Source organism: Ammospiza nelsoni, chromosome 10 (assembly GCF_027579445.1).
Source record: "Ammospiza nelsoni isolate bAmmNel1 chromosome 10, bAmmNel1.pri, whole genome shotgun sequence".
Taxonomy (NCBI): Eukaryota; Metazoa; Chordata; class Aves; order Passeriformes; family Passerellidae; genus Ammospiza; species Ammospiza nelsoni.
Window position 1 is genome coordinate 4,354,480 of NC_080642.1, and position 19,014 is coordinate 4,373,493.

General features: G+C 45.6%; 2 protein-coding genes across 3 annotated transcripts; both read right to left on the bottom strand.

The window, feature by feature from the left end:
* Positions 1 to 7,106: 7,106 nt before the first annotated feature.
* On the bottom strand, positions 7,107 to 9,749 carry RPL22L1 (ribosomal protein L22 like 1). 2 transcript variants are annotated; one of them, XM_059479162.1, is made up of 4 exons: positions 9,700 to 9,749; positions 9,354 to 9,446; positions 8,849 to 8,970; positions 7,107 to 7,359 (listed from the first exon to the last, which is right to left on the bottom strand). In XM_059479162.1, the coding sequence occupies exons 1-4, from the start codon at positions 9,706 to 9,708 to the stop codon at positions 7,215 to 7,217; spliced, it is 369 nt and encodes a 122-aa protein (XP_059335145.1). In that variant the 5' UTR covers positions 9,709 to 9,749; the 3' UTR covers positions 7,107 to 7,214. The 2 variants fall into 2 exon arrangements, with proteins under 2 accessions (XP_059335145.1, XP_059335146.1); XM_059479163.1 differs by lacking the exon at positions 8,849 to 8,970 and having other exon boundaries at positions 9,700 to 9,736.
* A 761-nt stretch (positions 9,750 to 10,510) lies between these two features.
* EIF5A2 (eukaryotic translation initiation factor 5A2) lies at positions 10,511 to 17,747 on the bottom strand. The gene is made up of 5 exons (XM_059479031.1): positions 17,637 to 17,747; positions 17,215 to 17,413; positions 15,694 to 15,798; positions 14,071 to 14,202; positions 10,511 to 13,823 (listed from the first exon to the last, which is right to left on the bottom strand). Exons 2-5 carry the CDS (start codon positions 17,377 to 17,379, stop codon positions 13,764 to 13,766), a joined length of 462 nt encoding a protein of 153 aa, XP_059335014.1. The 5' UTR covers positions 17,380 to 17,413; positions 17,637 to 17,747; the 3' UTR covers positions 10,511 to 13,763.
* Positions 17,748 to 19,014: the final 1,267 nt, after the last annotated feature.

Sequence of the window (19,014 nt, forward strand, 5' to 3'; positions counted from 1 at the left end):
CTCATCTCTTCTGTGAACAGCACCTCAGAACAATGCTGGAAAACGGGCTCAAAACCTGTTAGAAGTGGTGGGAGGGCAGGCCAGGCAGGGGAACACAGCAGAGGACCTTTGCCTCTATCAGTGTGGACAGCCACTGTTTCCCTTGGTTTGCAGAGCACAGCACAGGGATTCCCAAAACCAGACTTCTCCCTCTGAGATCCCCCAGAGCATCCCTGTCCCCCCTCTGCTACCCAGGGGCTTGGGGTCACCTTTGCAGTGGGTTTGTTCAGTGATTGGCAGGGAGTCAGGGGGTTCTGCTGTTTGTGTTGGCATCTGCTGTTTTGTGGGGGGAAGAAATGTTTAATTGTGCGGGTGATGGACTGAGGTGATAAGTGCTGACTTCAAAAGCTGCTCCCACTCTGGTGGTGTGGAGTTACTGCTGCGGGATCCACTTCCATGGTCTGGCTGTTTAACCAGAGCTGCATGATGGTGCTGGGAGCCTGCCCATCACATCCTCTGGGCTCTCTGGATAACAAACCCACTGTTCTCTGGCACTGTGAGGGGCCAAAGCTGTGAGCCTGGTCCTCTGGGCATTTTGGGGTCAAAGCATAGCTGGGAGCTGACCACAGAAACAGACCATGCCCCAGCTTTGGGATGTACAGATATGTACTCTCACAGCAATCTCTGAGCAGAGCAGAGCAGAGGGATGTACAGACATGTACAGACATGTACAGACATGTACAGACATGTACAGATACGTACTCTCCACGGCTCACAGCAATCTCTGAGCAGAGCAGAGCAGAGGGATGTACAGACATGTACAGACATGTACAGACATGTACAGACATGTACAGATATGTACTTTCCACGGCTCACAGCAATCTCTGAGCAGACCTTGGGGGAGCAGGACTGTTCATTTGTTGAAATGCAGCCCTCAGCAGGATGATGGCCTCTTGGCAGGGTATCACATATTGCAGAGGCTGTGGAAGTCAAACTCTTCCACCACCAAGAAGGCTTTAGAGTTTCAGGGCATCCATCCCACCCCTGCTGCCTGTGTCCATCATTGGTGGATCTTGGTGGTCCTGCTACCTCCAGAACCTTGCTCAGATGTTGCAGTGATGGACACTGCACATCTGGGGCAATGGCCACACAGCTCTGAGAGTCTCCCAGCTGTGCCTGTCCTTCAATGGACCTGCAGGAACTTGAGCAGGCCCCAAGGATCAATGCTGCTCGTTGTGTCCAAGGCTGTTGAGCACCCCACAGGAGGGTGTTGGGACATGGGTAAACCACAGCCACAGCCTGCTTTGCCCAGTGCTCTCCCTTCTGGCTCCCCACTCCTGTCTCTGTGAGCAGCAGAGCCTGTGGCACCCTCTCCTTCACCCCTCAGCAGCTGCAGATCCACTGTTCACATGGAATCTGGGAATGGTTTGGGTTTAAAGAGACTTTAAATCTCACCCAGTTCCAGCCCCCTGCTATGGGCAGGGACACTTTCCACTGTCCCAGGTTGCTCCAAGCCTCATCCAACCCAACCTTAGACACTTCCAGGGATGGGGCAGCCGCAGCTCCTCTGGGCACCCTGTGCCAGGGCCTCACCACCCTCACTGGGAAGAATTTGTTCCCAATATTTAATCTAATCAACCCTCCTCCAGCTTAAAGCCCTTCTGCTTTGTCATCACTTAGAGTCTGCAAATGGAAATTAAAGAGCCTCTGAAAGAACCTGCAAGTAATTTCTAATGATCCTTCCCAGGACATTTTATGAAATGAAAGACCCCTGTCTGTTCTCTGTCTGCAGTTAACCAAGGTCCTCTGGAACCAGGAGAATATTTTAAGAACAACATTACTTTGCAGCAGCTCATAGCTAATGAATTCCCAATTCATATTTCACAGTAGGTTTAGAAGAAAAGAAAAATCCATTTTCCTCACAGCTGTAATGTATTTTCCAGTCACTTGTGGAACAGATTGTGCTCAGACTTGTAGCAGTGTAAAAAAAGCACAACTAGAGTTTGGCTGCTTTGTGTGTGGGGTCCCTCAGCTAGTCCATGCTCTAATTGCATTAAAAGTGTGCATTTCAGAGGCTGCCAGAGGCTCCATTTTCATATTACTTTGTTGGGTGTTCTCCCCATTTCTTCTTATTCTGTTTTTGCTAAGTGCCTGCAAAACAAATTACAGCAAATATCCCCTTATGAGGGCAATGCTTCTTAATTCACAGTGCATTTTAGTTTGTACATGTTGATGCATCCATCTAAATTGTGCTGGCAGAGACCTTGAAGGGAGTCATTGGGAAATTTTCTCTGTTTGGTGATCAACTTTCATTTGTCATTCTTCTAAATCAGGATCAAAGGAGAGAGGGATGAGAGTAAAATCACAGAATCCTAGAGGGGTTTGGGTGGAAGAGACCTTGAAGATCATCTTGCCATGGCCAGAGACACCTTCCACTATCCCAGGCTGCTCCAAGCCCCATCCAACCTGGCCTTGGACATTTCAGCTGATGGGGCAGCCACAGCTGATCTGGGCACCCTGTGCCAGGCCCTCACCACCCTCACAGGGAAGAATTTCTTCCATTTCTTTTATGAAATTATGATAATTTGATATCCCTACAGTGAACAAGAGCTGGTGTTTCAATTATTTCCCATTACAAAGTCAAGGGGGTTTCTTGGTGGACCTTCCCTGACTTTCGGGGTTTGTGACCAGTTCACCACCACCCTACTCCATTTGCTGCCCACACCAAGGCTGATCTCATGTTGGGTTTCAGCAAGGCATTTCCCTGCAAACAAGACTGTCACAAATGGGCAAACTGGGAAGGACTTTGATTGCAGCCTGTGTTCACTCTGTCAGTCCAATCTGGCCTAATGTCAGCCCTGATTCTGACTCATAGCTCTGAGTAACAGTGCTGGATGGAGCCACCCTGGAAGGGTCATTTTTTGAGCTCATATCTCTAAGGTCTATTTGTAAAACTATCTTGAAAGGTCTGGCACAGGAGTGCCATTTGTTTTAAAGGGAATTGGGCATCCCAGCTGCTTCTGGGGCTTAGCAAAGCTCAGGACAGCACACATAAACACTCTTATAATCATAATGCTTTTTACTTGGCTGTGTGCAATACAAAACACCCAGAGGAATCAGGCAAGCAGCAGCAGCAGCTTCTTGGCCTGCAAGCAAAAACCTCCCTGAGGTTTTGTGTACAGCAGCACAATGCCCCTTCTGCATGGGTACAGCAATCCCACGTGGCACAGAGCATCAGAGCTGGGGCAGGGAGACACCCCTGCCACAGACAAAATCCCCAAAATACACTGGAACATTTCTGGTTTCATGGGCTTTGATTTGGTTTTGGTTTGGGTTTGGGTTTTGTTTTGGGTTTTTTTGGTTTTTTTTGGTTTTTTGGTTTTTGTTTGTTTGTTTGTTTGTTTGTGGGTTTTGTTGTTTTGGTTTGGTTTGGGTTGGGTTTTTTGGGGTTTTTTTGGTGTTGATGCAGGAAACAGGCTCCCTGCTAAAGGTGAGCAGGAAAGTTGCAGCTTTATGTCACAATCTCTGCACTTTGCTCTCCCAACAGATAATTCTGCACCTGTAAAAACACTGGTTGCTTCGTTCCTCTGTATTATGTTTGGGGGCAGAGGAAAAGAGCCCTCCTGAGCTTTCCAGGGTGGATGGGAAGGTCAGAAGTCACTGAAAATAAGCAGATTTCCTCTCCCTGCTAACCTCCAAGGGCCATGCAGCTCATCCCAGTCCCTGGTGTTCAGCATTGACACCAAATACTCACTGAGATACTCACCAAATACTTCTATGGCTGCAGTGTGTAATTATGGAGGCATCCTAATGGAGTTTGGAACTTGAGTACTCAGTGCAAGCTCAGATGGGGGCAGCTCTGTCAGCACCTGCTGCTGTGATCCCTGTCCCCTGAGAGGCACTTTCCCTGGGAATTATACATATTTATATTCTATTTTTATATTTTTATATTATATATTTCTTACATTATATATAATATAATATAATATAATATAATATAATATAATATAATATAATATAATATAATATAATATAATATAATTAATATAATATAATATAACATTACATTACATCATTTATTGATATATAAATATATAAATATATAAATATATAAATATAAAAATATATAATATATATTAAATATAAATATAAATATATTTTTATATAAATTATATATTACATATTAATATATAAATAAATATTTATTATGTTATATTATTTATTTATTATATTTATTATGTATATTATATTATATTATATTATATTATATTATATTATATTATATTATATTATATTATATTATATTATATTATATTATATTATATTATATTATATTATATTATATTATATTATTTTTACAAATTTATATAGAGAGAGACAATTCATCCTGCTTTGGGCTTCGGGCTCCTCACCCCAGTTCAGCTGCTCCTTGCTGCCCACCCCCAGGCTCTGCAGGTTTCTCCTGGCAGCCCCACACTGTGCCCCACTGCAGCTGGGGCCGTGGGGAGGGTTTTACCCCCCAGGGGTCTCAGCATGGCTGGGGCAGGAGGGAGATGCCTGAACCAGCTGCTGGGGCAGAAGCACAGAGGCTTTACAGCTCCCAGCCTGTTGTGCCAGCAAGACCAGCCCTGTCTCAGGACCCTTATCTGGCAGCAGTGTTAAATAATTTCGAGGAGGAGTGATGAATGCAGTTTTGCTGGAAATGTTATCAGGTTGGGAACAGGGGTGGCTGAACACTCCCTTATCTGTCCTGGGGGATAACTGGGGTCTCTCCAGCCCCACTCAGTGTCAGCACAGGTCCCAGAAGCATTTTACTCTGCTGTATCAAACTGAAGAGTTTTAGCTATTTGCTTTCAGTTCTGCTGTTTGTGCACTTTGCTGTGTCTATTTTTCAGTGCCTTCTGTCCTCTCCCTGCCCCCTGGGCCAGTGATTAAGAAGATGCTGATGCTGTTGTGGGCTTTGGCACCTGGAGGCCAGGCTCAGAGCACCCTGATGGTGTGCAGGGAACATCAGGGTGGTGATTGAGCCCCAGTGGTCACTAAAAAAATTTCCTGTTGTCCCATATTCCCATTTAAAATCCCTGCTAAACCCCCAGCCTTACAGCAAAAACCGTATAACAAATGTGAGGCTTAAATCATGCTTTAAAGCTTGCTGGGATGGAGTGTTGGAACTGCCTTGATACTTCAAGCTATATAATTTAAAAAACAACAAAAAAAGAAATTTGTTATTGATATATTAAAGCATTTCTCTCTTAATTTCTCATTTAAATCCAGAAGGGATGGACAGCAATGGAAAATCTTTCCTGGCTGTTGCCTCCTTAGTGCTTTGTGAGTTTATTTATGGCCAGACCAAAGGGATTTAGGTACAAAATGCTGCCCAGGGCAGTTTTCAGGCTCAGAGTAGTCACAGAAACCCTCCTTGGAATCAATCCCTCCATCTCCTCCTTGAGGAACTTCCCAGGATCCAGCTGCCTCCAGTTTGGGGCACGTTGCTGTCCCAGTTATCCCAGCCAGCACTGCTCCAGCAGGAGTCAGGGCTCAAATAGCAGCCAAGGCAAGCCCAAAAGGGGCTTCATGCCAGCACCCTCCAGAAATGCACACCCCACAGGAATTTAGTTATTCCTGTGTCTGCAGGGCAGCAACAGAGGCAGCAGGATGGATTTACTGGGTGGATTTAGTTTTTTGGTTGTTGCAATAGGATGGGGTTGACATGAATCCCTGCCAAGCCCCACCAGGACACCTGAGGCAGCCCCAGAGCCTTCCAAGAAATAATGGACAAATAAAATAGATACCTATATAGAGTATATGTAAATATTATATTATCCAAAATGAGGAGGTAACTTGATTCCTTCTGATCTGCTCAATAAGAAGCCTCTTTGTTTTTGCCTGTAAAAACAAGAATTGTTCCTTTTTTTTGTCTGTATTTGGTGTAATCAGATCCCTCCACCACTGAACCTCATTTCCTGCTGCTGGGTACATACAAGCTATTATTGAGTCTTTATTTTTCCACGGGCCTCTCTGTTTCTAATTACTTTGTGCTGATATTATGTGACAATGTTGAGTCTGCACCTCCTTTAATACCTGCCACATGCTGAGTACATTGTAAACAACACATTTTCAGCTATTTCCTGCTATTATTTACCTCTTTATTTCTGATCTTACTATTTCTGGAGATTAATGAAGCTGTTTTCTGATGAGGTTATTGGCCAGGAGGGCAAGCAGACAGAAGGCATACAGATACATTAGAAATAACTTTATTAGTGATGCTTAAAATTGGTGAAATCTTGTGGGGTTTGTTGCTCTTTTCTTAATGGAAGACAGTGAGAGTTTTACTGCAGCAAAAGTGATAAAAGACTGGCAGTGCAGAAAAATAATATCTCTGTATGTTCACATATAAATAGCCTATGTGGTGCTGCTACTGCTGCTCTGGCAACAGCCACTTAAAATCTGCTTAAAATCTGCTTTTTCTTATTTGACAGACATCAGAATTTCACATGTGCGGGATGTCTCTCATAAACTGATTTTATTTGGAAGACAGCAGCAAAACCATTTTTTGAGAAGTGAAGGGGGAAACTATTAAAAAGGGAAGAACATATCTCATATTTTATTTATATCAATTTATAAAGTATATTTATGTAAGTATCTCGGCTGTATTAAAGCCCTGTAAGAACTGTGGTGCCTGCTGAGCCCTGAGCTGGCAGGTGCTGGCCTTGGCCCATCTGCTGTGCTACCAGTGCAATTGTGATTTGTAATTGTTGGAACCCTGGTTAATGGGAATTTTGGACTTTCTGTGCTGAGAGGCACTGACCCCCAAGAGAACAATGCATTTGACCTGAGGCCGTGAAGAAAATTTGAGTGAATTTTCACTTCTTCTTGCCATTACTTTCACATAAATTCACAGGAGGAGGTACTTTTAGTCACAAGCATTTGTACCAATAGGATTAAAAATTGATTTAACTGTCCTACACACATACTGGGCAAAGGGCTCCGTTTTTTATTACTGGGACTTTCACTGGTGCCAACTGAACAGCTGATTCCTGGCAGTGCAAGGAAAAACTGCAAACCAAACAATTCCCGTGCTGTTCTCTAATCAGAACTCCACAAAAAATACCAGCAAACCAACCACGCTCTGTCCAACAGGGTACAAAACCTTTATTCACCAATAAGTTAAAGTGTTCTCATAAATAGATGTTGTAGTCTTCTGCACTCTGCAGCGAGGTTGAAGGCGGGCTGGCTCACTCCTCGGACTCGGAGCCCTCCTCGTCCTGGCTGATCTGGAAGTAGCGCAGCTCGTACGTCTCCTTGTCGGACGCCACCACGCGCAGCCAGTCCCGCAGGTTGTTCTTCTTCAGGTACTTCTTGGTCAGGTACTTCAGGTACCTGAAACCACCAATTTCACCTTAGAAGCTTCTCAATGGACACTCCCCTGGGCTGCTGTCTGCACTCCACCCACAACAATGTCATGAGCAGGGCAGTACCACAGAGTTATAGCCAGAAATATGAAAATTTCTCATGTAGCAGGCAATAAAAGCATATTTTCACTACAGATATGCAGGAATTTATTATTCATTTGACTAAAGGAATAATAACTAATTAACTAAATGAATAATGCTACTAAAATGCCAGTAATTAGACAGTACTAGTAACTGGTTCTAAACCTTGGTCTAACAATAGATTCTGCTGCACGTGTATCAGCAAACAAAGGGGAGGATCTGTACCTCTAATGAATAACTAACTAACTAACTAAATGAATAATACTAGCAAAATGCCAGTAATTAGACAGTACTAGTAACTGGTTCTAAACCTTGGTCCAACAACAGATTCTGCTGCACCTGTGTCAGCAAAGGGGAGGATCTGTACCTCTGATGAGTAACTAACTAAATTAATAATACTAGCAAAATCCCAACAACTAGACAGCACTGGTAACTGGTTCTAATCCTTGGTTTAACATAACAGATTCTGCTGCTCCTGTATCAGCAAACAAAGGGGAGGATCTGTACCTCTAATGAATAAATAATTAACTAAATGAATAATACTAGCAAAATCCCAATAACTAGACAGCATTGGTAACTGGTTCTAATCCTTGGTTTAACATAACAGATTCTGCTGCTCCTGTATCAGCAAACAAAGGGGAGCATCTGTACCTCTAATGAATAAATAATTAACTAAATGAATAATACTAGCAAAATCCCAAAAACTAGACAGCACTAGTAACTGGTTCCAAACCTTGGTCTAACATAACAAATTTAGCTGCACCTGTATCAGCAAACAAAGGGGAGGATGTGTACCTCCCATCAGTGCACTCAGCTGTTGTTTGTCCTAACAAACTCAACAGTTTAAGGCTTGAAGGGTTTGTTTGGAACAACCCACATCAAGCACACAATCGTTATAATACAACCAATTAAATAATCAAACAGCCACCCACTGTATTAATTCAGTGTTATTTTAAAGGTCCATCTTCCACTGATACACTGCCAAGGACCTATATAAAGTATCTCTATTAATATGCTTAGAGTCAACGTTAATTAGCAATCAAGCCTTTTTAAAAAGTGATTTTTAAATATCTGATATAATAAATGTTTCAATTACACATTTCACTAATATTTACAAGTGCTATGAAGGTTAGAGCTAACACCTCTCCAAGTATCAGAAGTGCACTAATTGGAATTAATTTTGCAGGCAAGAGCTGAATATTAATGTGTGTTTATGGGACATGGATTAGTGGTGGGTTTAGCAGTGTCAGGTTTATGGCTGGACTTGCTGATTTTAAGGTATATTACTCTGGTTCCAAGCTATATTATTCTGGTTTTACATCCAACATCCCACAGTTCAAACCCCACAAACACAACAGAATGAAACCCATGCCAACCTTTTAGAAAACTGCTTCTCTGAGGTCACTGTGATCTTGTTCTTCAGACGTTCAATGTGAACAGTGTTGCCCAAGTTTCCAGTTTTCCCATTGACCTTAACCTTCTCCTTTAGGAACTGCTCCTGTTTCAATATTAAAGAAGTAGAACACTAGGGAATGGCACCCTAGGTATGAACTAGGGAAGGGACCCTAGTCAGGAAGCAACATTAAAAACCACCATTTACTTAGGTCCTGACAGAAATGTTTACTACGCAAAAATATTTTACAGCACGTAATTATAAAAAAAATCCCCCCATGCTCAACCAGAAATTAATTTCAAACAGTTCTATTAATGGACAAGTATGAAGCATGTTATGAAACCCTTTTTTTTTTTTAATGACAGTATTTTAAAGAACAGTTGATGATTTAACTCATTTAGAACGCAGCTTTTCAACTGTAACTCAGTTGCTGCACTAAGGCTTTTATTAAACTATGCGTCATTAGTATGAGCAAAACCACGACTTACAAAATTGCCGGAATCAAAGATTCCATCTTCCACAGGATGAGTCAGGTCAAGGCAAAACTTCCAGGTTGACTTTTTGGATTTTCGGTCCTTTTGCTAGAACATTAAAAAATTCCTCACCATTAACAAACTCCCCGACCCAAAGGGGGGACACACATGGCGGCGGGAGCGCCACCTCCCGGCCAGCGCGGCTCACTGCAGCCAGCCCGGCGCAGCCTGACCCGGCCGGCTCCCACACGAAACCCTCTGGGGAAAGCCCCGCTCGCACCGGGCAGCCTCCGGCTCCTCACCCGCCCCACGGCTTCCCCGGCCGGCCCCGCCGTCGCCGCCGCCTCCCTCCCGCTCTCACCGGCGCCATGACGCTCCCGCCGCGCCGCTCCCGCAGAAAGGAAGTGCGCTGCGCCACGCCACGCTTTTATACAGGTGGTGACGTCACCGCGCCGGCCGGCGCGCGGGGCACGCCGGGAGGCGCCGGCGCTCCCGGGAAGATGGCGGCCCGGGGAAGGGAATGCCGTGTGGAATTTCCTCGTGTTACTCCCGCGGGAGGGGACGCGGCCCCACGCCTTCCTCTTCCTCCCGCACGAACCGCAACCGCCCGGCCTCCGCCCCTGGAAGTGGCCGCGAAGCCCCCCCGCCCTTGGCAGCCCCACCGCGCTCCCGTGACTGTAACGAGCACCATGTCCCCACAGCACTGACACCTTTATTATTTCTGGAGCAAAACACACACACACGTACAAATCTTTCCCCTGATCGGTTCCATGGTGTTGAGAACAGTAACAGAGCTTCCCGAACGGACACCGGAGCTGCCGCATCTCGCGGTTGCAGGGCCGGGTTTGCCCCGGGAGCAGCAGCAGCAGCAGCCAGGTTCGCTTACAACACACAGCACAGGACAAAGGGGTCTGCGATACAGCAAAGCACAGCAAACATTTCCTTGGAGTTCAACAAACCAAGTCACTCTCGGACGCCAAATACTGCAGGGCCACGGTGCAGGTGCTGGAGAGCCTCCGGCCACCTCGAGGTGAGCTGTGATCGCTCCAGAGCCACACCTTCAGTGACATTCCCGTGGATACTCGAAATATCCTCAACAAGGTCTCTTTATAGCCTGAAGTTTAGTTTTACTGTAACAAACTACGTTCTAATTACTCAACCGAAAAAAAAAATAGTAATAGTGGGATTTATTGAATTTTGAATTCTGTGAGACTGACCTGCAGTAACCATAAGAGTTAGAACTGTCAACAAACTTGACTTCTTTACAGATTATGTAAAATTATCTGTATTGTGAAACTACAGACCGTGCACCGTTTTCTGGGTGCACTTCAGATTAGAAAAACCTGCAAGAGAAACAATGAACTTCAGCTTAAAAAAAAACAGCCCTGAGAACATGGCTCAACCAGCAAGAGCCCAGTTGAAAAACCACCATTATAAGCAAAAATTAGAAGGATCTACTGAATTCTCAAAGTATTATTTGCCAACATTTGAGGCAGGAAACACTGCAGTCTTTCCAATTGTGTGAAGTAGTAAGAGAAACTCAATGAACAGGTGCCATAAAAAACCACATTATTTGGAGTGGAAATACCTCTCACCACCTCCCTGTGTTCACAGGCTTTACTCAAAGCAATTGCCATCAGCTATAAGAAGTTTATGGTTTTGACACAATTTAAGTGTTAAGACAGTAATACAGAACAAATACACTGGTAAGATCTGTTTTAAAGTAAAGCTATGAAAGGAGAACTTCCCTAAGCACTTGGTTATGATATTAAAAATACACATCTCTATGGACTACTGATCACAAAGTTTGTTGCAACGATTCTGACAGGAAACTGAAGCGTCTTACTTTGGAAAAAAAAATGCTCCAAATACATGTTTTAATTTAGAAGCAACTTTTAACCTTACTGAAACTTGGAGATTATGCTTTAAGACATGCTTATGTACCTATGGGAAACTTCATGCATGATGCTCTGCACTTCCATGGTGTCTGAAGTGCTTCACAAAGACAACTAAGTATATAAGAACAAACCTATAATGAAGTACTTATCATTTAAATCTTGCAGAACTGAAGGTTGCAATAGAAGGACGTCTGGAAGTCCCCAGGAGGGCTCTTCCAGCAAGCTGGAGGTCATGAAACCTCTCTTCAGATTGCTGTGGTACCTGAAAACTCCAGTCAGCCCAGGACTGCACTCGCAGGAACAGGGCTTAAAGCAGCCCTGGTCCCAGAGAGCTGTCCCAGTAACTGCTCGGATTGTGGGCCAGTGACATCAAGAACCTGTCTTCCAACACGGTTTCAGAGGACAGACAGGAACCTGAAAATAGCACTACCAGAGCAAGGACAAATTCAAGTCTTGTAGTTTTCAAGCATGTTGGAAGTATTTGTAATGTGGTGATAGAACTTGCATTAGTTGGACATAGCAACCTGTGACCTCCCATGTGACACAACACAGCTCAGCTTGCTGCCAGCATCATCAGCAATGCTTACAGTCACCTCCAGAGCCATCAAAGCCTGACTTCCAGGTACCAGCTTGATGGAGAGGCAGATAGGAGCACAGTGCAGACTCTCCTGAACTACTCCTCCTCCACTTCAGAACTATTCCAGAAGCATTTCAATCTAGAGCTTCCTTCAAAAGCAGCTTTGCCATTTCAGTCAAGGTGCTATTTATACAGCTCACCTGCAACATGTTTTGTGCTAGGTGAGAGCGTGTGGCAGGTCCTACCTCTGCCAGGTGTCCCAGAGCTGTGCTTTATTACCAGAGTGTATTTATTGCTGTCTTTACCTTCACTGGTACTGCTCTCCCTGGTGTGGGAAGCCTGTGGACAATGCATGCTTCTGCCACCTGCATTATACCTCCAAGGTTTGCTAAGCCCTGCCCCAGGGTGGCCAAGGGCAGCTCAGGACAGTTGCCACGAGCCCTTTGGGGACTAGAGAGTACAAACTAGGAAGCTGAAAACATTTGAAGCAGTTAAGAGCAGCATGGAGTCCAACTCTGGCTGCCAGTAGTGTGAGTTGTGTGCGCTGTCCGGGGCAGCTTCTGTGTCATCCTCCATCAGCCACTGAGCATTAAGGCAAGTTCAGGAAACAATTTATCAGCTGTGAAGAGAGGTCTGAGCCAGGGACTAAGGAAGTTTCCCCACTCATGAAGAGTCACCAAGTTTTAGAATTCAAGCTGAACACCTTAGAGAGGAGCAGGCTAATTATCCTTCCATAACTATTGCTGTGAAGCCTTGTTAAGCTACTAAATAGTCAGAGGCATGCATGCATGTTGCTATGACTCAGAACTCCCCAGGACAGGAGCCAGCTTCCCTAACTAGGTAGCAAGTTATTTACTTTTCTAGTGAAGCCATGGTTGTTCGGTATCGTCTGTCAAGTTTATGTTTTGAAAATACAATAGTTTTATTTTTTTAAAAAATGAATCACATGCATTTAGTTTAGGCTCAATGCTACAGTTTGTCCCACTTTCTGAAAAACATGTGGTCCCTCTGCTACAAAAATATGGTCTGAACCTGAAGGTTAAAACCTAAAGCTGGAAGCACTGCAACAGATTCCCATGGATTTTGTCACCCTTTTATAGTTTAAGATAAATATAATAAAGGAAAGCAATTGAACTGCATTTTTCTATTTTATTTTTCAAGTCTGACAAAGGCCTCGAGTGAAAGTCTATAGCTTTAACATCCATTCTCACCTTTGTGTCCCCTTGACCTATCTATGTCTTATCCACTCAATATTCCAAAGGCCTGCCTAAACCACAGGTAGGCTTTTTTTTTTAAACCATTTTATCGTTACAATAAGCCAACAAGTTGGCAAAGAAGAAAACAGAGGTAATACAGTTTAGTTGCACATGGCCACTGGGGCTTGGTCAAGCCAGCTGGCATTTCTGATCACTTGAGTTTCTTGGTCTAAAAGTTGTGATTGGCACCTACAGTTCTGCAAGAGTCCCAATCCACAAAGTACTTAAGCTTTAAAAAAAGGAAAAAAAAAAAAGCTACTTTTATTGTCAGTTCTACCTAAAGATGTCAAGAAAAATACTATTTGTGCTCTAGGTCACTTTATAATCCTAGATACCTACCAGCTTATCTAAAAGCCCCTGAATACTGTATTTTGTCTGTTCATACAGACAAACACTGTTTTGCTCAAGCAAATAAAAATATATCCACTAGTAACACCTGATTGGTTTCTTAGATCCATAGCTGAAACCCACAGGAATGTTAAAATAGTTACAATTAAGGAATTAAAATCTCAGTGATTTTGAAAACTGCCAGTTAGCCTGCAACACTAATCCAGAATCCAGCACTGCTTTTTAACAATTCAAAAAGGAAATGAGGTTGCTTGTGAAGGCCAGAGCTTTGGTGACAATAAGGACCAAATTTATAGATCTGTGGTTTGTCCAGACCTGAGCAGGTGCCCGAGCCTGGCGATCTCCTTTACTTGCAAGGCTTTATGGCTACAGCACATTCTTCATTCATTGCACTTATGACAGATATCTGCAAGAGAAGACACAGAGGTGAGTGAGCTCCAGCCCACAGGAAGTGCTCCTAGAAGTTACAAACTTTCAAATTTATTATCTATCCCATCTCCTTTGAGTGCTCCAGTCCAAATGTCCGGACCAATCCGCACCCCTCAAGCCCACCCGTCACAAAGAGATACAAGTGGTCAATATCAGAGTAAGACTTCTTCATTGTATCAAGTGGGACTAACCATAACTGTTCTTTGTCTGCCCTCCCTACTTACCTGCACATCTTCATTGGCATTGAATTTTACTTCTATTTCTTTGCCAAGATCCCCTTCTGGCAACTTTAGATCCTCACGAACTTCACCACTTTCTGTCAGCAGGGAGAGATACCCATCCTGAATGCCTATCAGCTGCAAAGAGAAGTTCATTTTCACAAGTTTAACACCAGCAGGTAGTAAGTAGCTTAATGTAAGCAGAAGGCAGTAAACTCTACCTGTTACAATAATTCTTTAGTACTCTGTAACAGTTAAAAACCTTTATTTAAATCCGTTTTTAACAGAAGTTCAGTCAGCTGAAAGGTAGGGCAACTGTAGCAAAAGGCATTCTGCTATCAAGAACCAACAGAATTTTGCTGGTTACTTCCTAGTAGAGGAGACACTAGAAATCCCATCTGTGTGATTTAGGAAATGTCCTGCTTCCAGGTCAATGGTTCAGCTTTCTTTATCACTGAATTAGAAACAATAACTGGAATGGTATTCACTCAACTGCACTGCTTGTATAAAGTGTACAAAACACACAACAGTGTAACTACACACTTCTCTACCTGCATCTCTACAGTGAGATACTATCATTTACAATAAGCACTAATAAATTAGGGAACATCCACATGGACCCCTTTTATAATGCTGTTTTCAGCCTAACCAAAAGCTTGGGCTAAGGGGAATGACTATTTTGACAGAGCAGGTTGGGGAATTTGAACACGTTACAAATCCAAAAAATCAGAATCCCAGAACAATAGACCACCAAGATAACAGTAATAATTTCTTGGAAGGTATGAGTCCTAAGACAGGCTGGCCACACCTTATTCCAACAGCATCAGCTGTCCTGAAGACACTAAAGAATGTTTGCTAAAACACTGAAGTTGGCCTCTGTCAAGCAATTGCAGCTTTCCAGATCGTGGGGATGTGTCAGCTTCTGATCAGAACTACTCCCAATGAAATGAGAAGATGGCAAACATTTTACAACTCAACTAACTGTGCTTTTAAGAGCTCACCAACTATATCACAGAAGGCATTACAGAAGTTGCCCCCTTCATTTCAGTGCAGAGTTCGGGAACTTCAAAACTATTTGATGTCACCTAAAGCCACTTTCCCCACAAGGAGCGGAAAACTTTGGCAAGTTAAAATTCACATCAGATGCCATTTAGGACTGTTCTGGGGATTCATCTACCCCATGTATAAGAGTGAAACTATAAGCACCAATTTATGCTTAGGTTCATATTTAATTATGTGAGATCTTTATTCTCCTTTAACTAATATTAACTTATTAGCAGGGAAAACCTCTCGCCATGTTCTAAAGGATGCCAGTACCACAAAGAATCCAGAAGTAGCCTTATAACAATAGCTAGAAAAAGCATGGTATGAATTATGTCCGTTACCTGTCATGCTTAAAGACTGCTACTCTGACCTGAGATTGGTTATACACTCTGGAGCTCTCTCTCCATCAGTGAGTTTCGACAGTTTTAGCAAGTCAGTAAACACTATGAGTTCAGCTTTGTCATGTCTAGACAGGCAAGTCCCATTAATTCTGACAACAGCACTTTATTGAGAGGCAAATTTGGGGATGAATAGAGTTTGTGTGTGGTACTAAGAGTATAAAGCCTCGTTTGACTCTTAACTCACCTGGTAATCATTTCTCTTGATATTTGGGACATCCATGTTATGAGTGGATGGGCAAATATCTTCATATTTTTTACCAGTGAAGATATCAATACCAACCAAATGGACCTGTAAGAGTAGAAAAATCACTTCAGTTAGTGCTGGAGTAGAAAAATCACTTCAGTTAGTGCTGGACCTAGAGAAGCAAGATGTTATTGCTAGCAGAATTGCTGGTTCTACTCAGTTTCCTACGAGATCATGTGCAATCCCAGATTGTGCCTCAACCCTTTGCTTGTGGTATGAAAACATCCCTCACATCAAGAGGGGGCCTCTCACTCCCTCCCACAGCACACTACAGAAACCCTACATGAGAGCAAGCCCAGCCACTGTTATCTTCTACTGCCTTCTGTGGATTTACAGCAGCAAGTTAAGAGTTCACAGTGGTTAAGAACATGTTTATTTCCAGATCTAGCTGTTCGAAGAAACAGGCAGTTAAGGGGAAAATAGGTGGTCATGCACAGAGATCATAGCAGCTCCTACCTCCCTTCATGCCAGCTGCAATGCTTGCTGCAGCTAGAGCTTAGATGACCAGTTTAACCAGTTCTTTTCACGTCCTTTCCCTCTAACAGCTGTTTCTGTATTTAAGAAATATGGAACTGTCTATTAAAACAAGCCATAAAAAAAAGAGGAAGGATAAAGGAAAAAACTAGGAAGAGCATGGACAAATCCAAATACTCTACTCCTCTGCACATACCGCACAAGGTTGTGGAAACTTACGAATCTCTAGGCTTGTAACAGATCTGTCTTTAAACTCTGATACACCCACCCTAAAGTGTGGCTGAATGAATGAATGAATGAATGAATGAATGAATGAATGAATGAATGAATGAATGAATGAATGGTGATTTCAGCCCTGCTCCAAGCTCTGGACAGCTGCATGAGCCAACTGCTTGGGCAGCAGGGCTGCAGCCCCAGACAGCAGCTGAGAAAGGGACACGGGCACTCCTCTCTCAGGGCTGGAATAAAGGAAGAAGCTGCAAGGCAAAGGCGGCAGAACAGGGCCAGAGCGGGCCCTCAGAGTAACGCGTGTCCGCCGAGCTAGGGATTATGTAACACAGCACGGGCCCTCCTGCTCTAACACCGCAATTGTAAAAGTCTGCCGGCACGGGCAGACACAGAAGCGCTCTGGTGGGTAGCGGCAGCACAACCCAACCACGCCCTAGTGATTTCATCAGCCCCCCTTCCAGAACTTACTCTACCCCCACTACAGAAACTGACTGTGTCCCTATGAGCGTTAAGAATTATTTTTTTTAAGCGTTAACGAGTTAAAGGTGGGAGAAAAAACCCAACCCCCCGTCCTCAATCCTTCCTGCTTTACAGGACCGAAACCTCTTGAGCCAGCTCTGGAGTGATGAGACACCGTGCGAGAACGGCAAAGGCGGGACACGGAGCCAGATGAAACGCTACACCCTCGCCTGTGGGCCAGCCGGGAGCCGCAGGAGCGCACACTGCGGGCTGTGCGGCAGCCGGGCCGGCAGCGCTCACCTTGGCGTGGCCGTGCTTGCCGGTCTTGGAGGTGGACATCTCCACGATCTTGCAGGGGCGCCCCTTGAGCACCACGAAGCCGTTCTTGCGCAGCGCCGAGCACTGCATGGGGTAGGTGGAGGAGGCGCCGGCATCGCCCGTGGTGAAGTCGAGCTCGTCGGCCATGGCGGTGCGAGGGGGAGGGCTGGCGGCGGGGGGGCTGCGCGACAACGAGAGAGGGTCGGCTCGGAGCCCCGGCGCTCGGAGGGGGAGAGGGGGACGGACGCGGACCCAACCACGCACCGCGGCGAGCGCGGCCCGGGCTCCCCCGCCCCGCACACGTGCGCGGCGGGCGGGACCCGCCACGTGCCGCGGGCCCCCGGTCTCCCGCCCCCGGGCCTGCCTCGCCCCCCCTCCCTTCCCGTCCCCGCGGCCCCCGTTACCTTGTGAGGAGGATCGGGGGGTGCCGGGGGTCGCGGCGGTGCCGGGGGAGCGGGGCGGGAGCGGCGGGCGCGGCGCACTCGCGCCCGACACCACTGCGGCGGCCGGCGGGAAGGGGCGGCGCGGGCAGCGCGCGCACGGTCCGGCCCCGCCCCTCCACTTCCGCCGCCGCTGATTGGCCCGCGGCCATACCGCGGGGGGGGGGGGGGGCGGGCGTAGCCTTCCAGCCCCTCCCCCGAACCGCGTGCCGGCGGTGCTTCCCGTGCCCGCCCACCCGCGCGCGCTGGCCACGCCCCCTCCGGCGCGGGGCGGGCGGGCTCAGGGCGCTGCGGAAGCGGCGCTCAGCGGCCGCCAGGGGGCGCCTCCCCACAGCCTTCACTAACCGCCGCCATCTTGGGCCGCTGAGGCGGCCGCGGTGCCTGAGAGCCGCTTGGGTGCGGCGGAGGGAGTTAGACCAGCACTGGGGGAATCTGTGTCCGCAAAATGTCCTCAAAGCCGTGTGAGCCGTGTGTGACGGTACACACAAAACTCCTTTGTCTGCCTCGTGTGTTCTGATTACTCAGAGTAATCAGAAACGAGCCTTTTGAGACCGTTATAATCAGCCTAAATGGACGGAGATGGCTGAGATCCTTAGCGAGGGCTTCTGTTTGATAATCTAGTAATGGTGGAATTATTAGTACTGGAATACTGTGGCCACCCCTATGTGGCAGTTCCCACCATATGAAACAAATGGATCTGTTGGAGCAAATCCAGGGGAGGACCATGAGGATGATCCTCTGTAAAGAAAGTCAGAATTGGGGTTGTTCAGCCTGGAAAAGAGAAGGTTCCAAGGAGACCTTGTTGCAGTGATACCGTATATAAAGGAGGATTCTGTGTAAAATAGAGACTTTTTACCAGGGTGTAGTGACAGGACAAGAGCCAATGGTTTCAAACTGAAAAGAGGGAAGATTTGGAAAAACCATGTTCAGAAAAACTGTGGCTGTCCCACCCTTGGAAGTGTTCCAGGCCAGAGTGGATGGGGTTTAGAGCAATCTGATCTAGTGAAAGATGTCTGTACCCATGGTAGGAGTTTGGAATGGATGATTTTTAAAGAGATTTTCCAATCCAAAGTATTCTAAACTATTACACAGCCCTCATCCAACAACCATTCCATGCGCTGCCTCAGAAGTCTGTGGCCATGGAAGCTTGGTCCTGAAGCCAAAGGACTGTTTTTACTAAATCCCTCCTAATCAGATGTCATCATACCGCGAGCTGTTTGAACAAATTCACCCGGAGCTTTCCTGTGAGCTGCCGGTGGATGAGCCCTGTCTCTGTAGGGTTCCCTGCAGGTCACCTACAAACACAACAAAACCAGGAAAATGCAGGGATTCCATGGCAGCA

Coding starts and splice junctions, on each gene's coding strand:
- RPL22L1 (XM_059479162.1), bottom strand. Junction 8,971..9,353: donor TCTTTGATTCCGGCAATTTT/GTAAGTCGTGGT, acceptor ATATTGAAACAG/GAGCAGTTCCTAAAGGAGAA. Junction 7,360..8,848: donor GAGAAGCAGTTTTCTAAAAG/GTTGGCATGGGT, acceptor TGGTGGTTTCAG/GTACCTGAAGTACCTGACCA.
- EIF5A2 (XM_059479031.1), bottom strand. CDS start 17,379: ATGGCCGACGAGCTCGACTTCACCACGGGCGATGCCGGCGCCTCCTCC. Junction 15,799..17,214: donor GCAAGCACGGCCACGCCAAG/GTGAGCGCTGCC, acceptor CTACTCTTACAG/GTCCATTTGGTTGGTATTGA. Junction 14,203..15,693: donor TCAAGAGAAATGATTACCAG/GTGAGTTAAGAG, acceptor TTCTCTTTGCAG/CTGATAGGCATTCAGGATGG.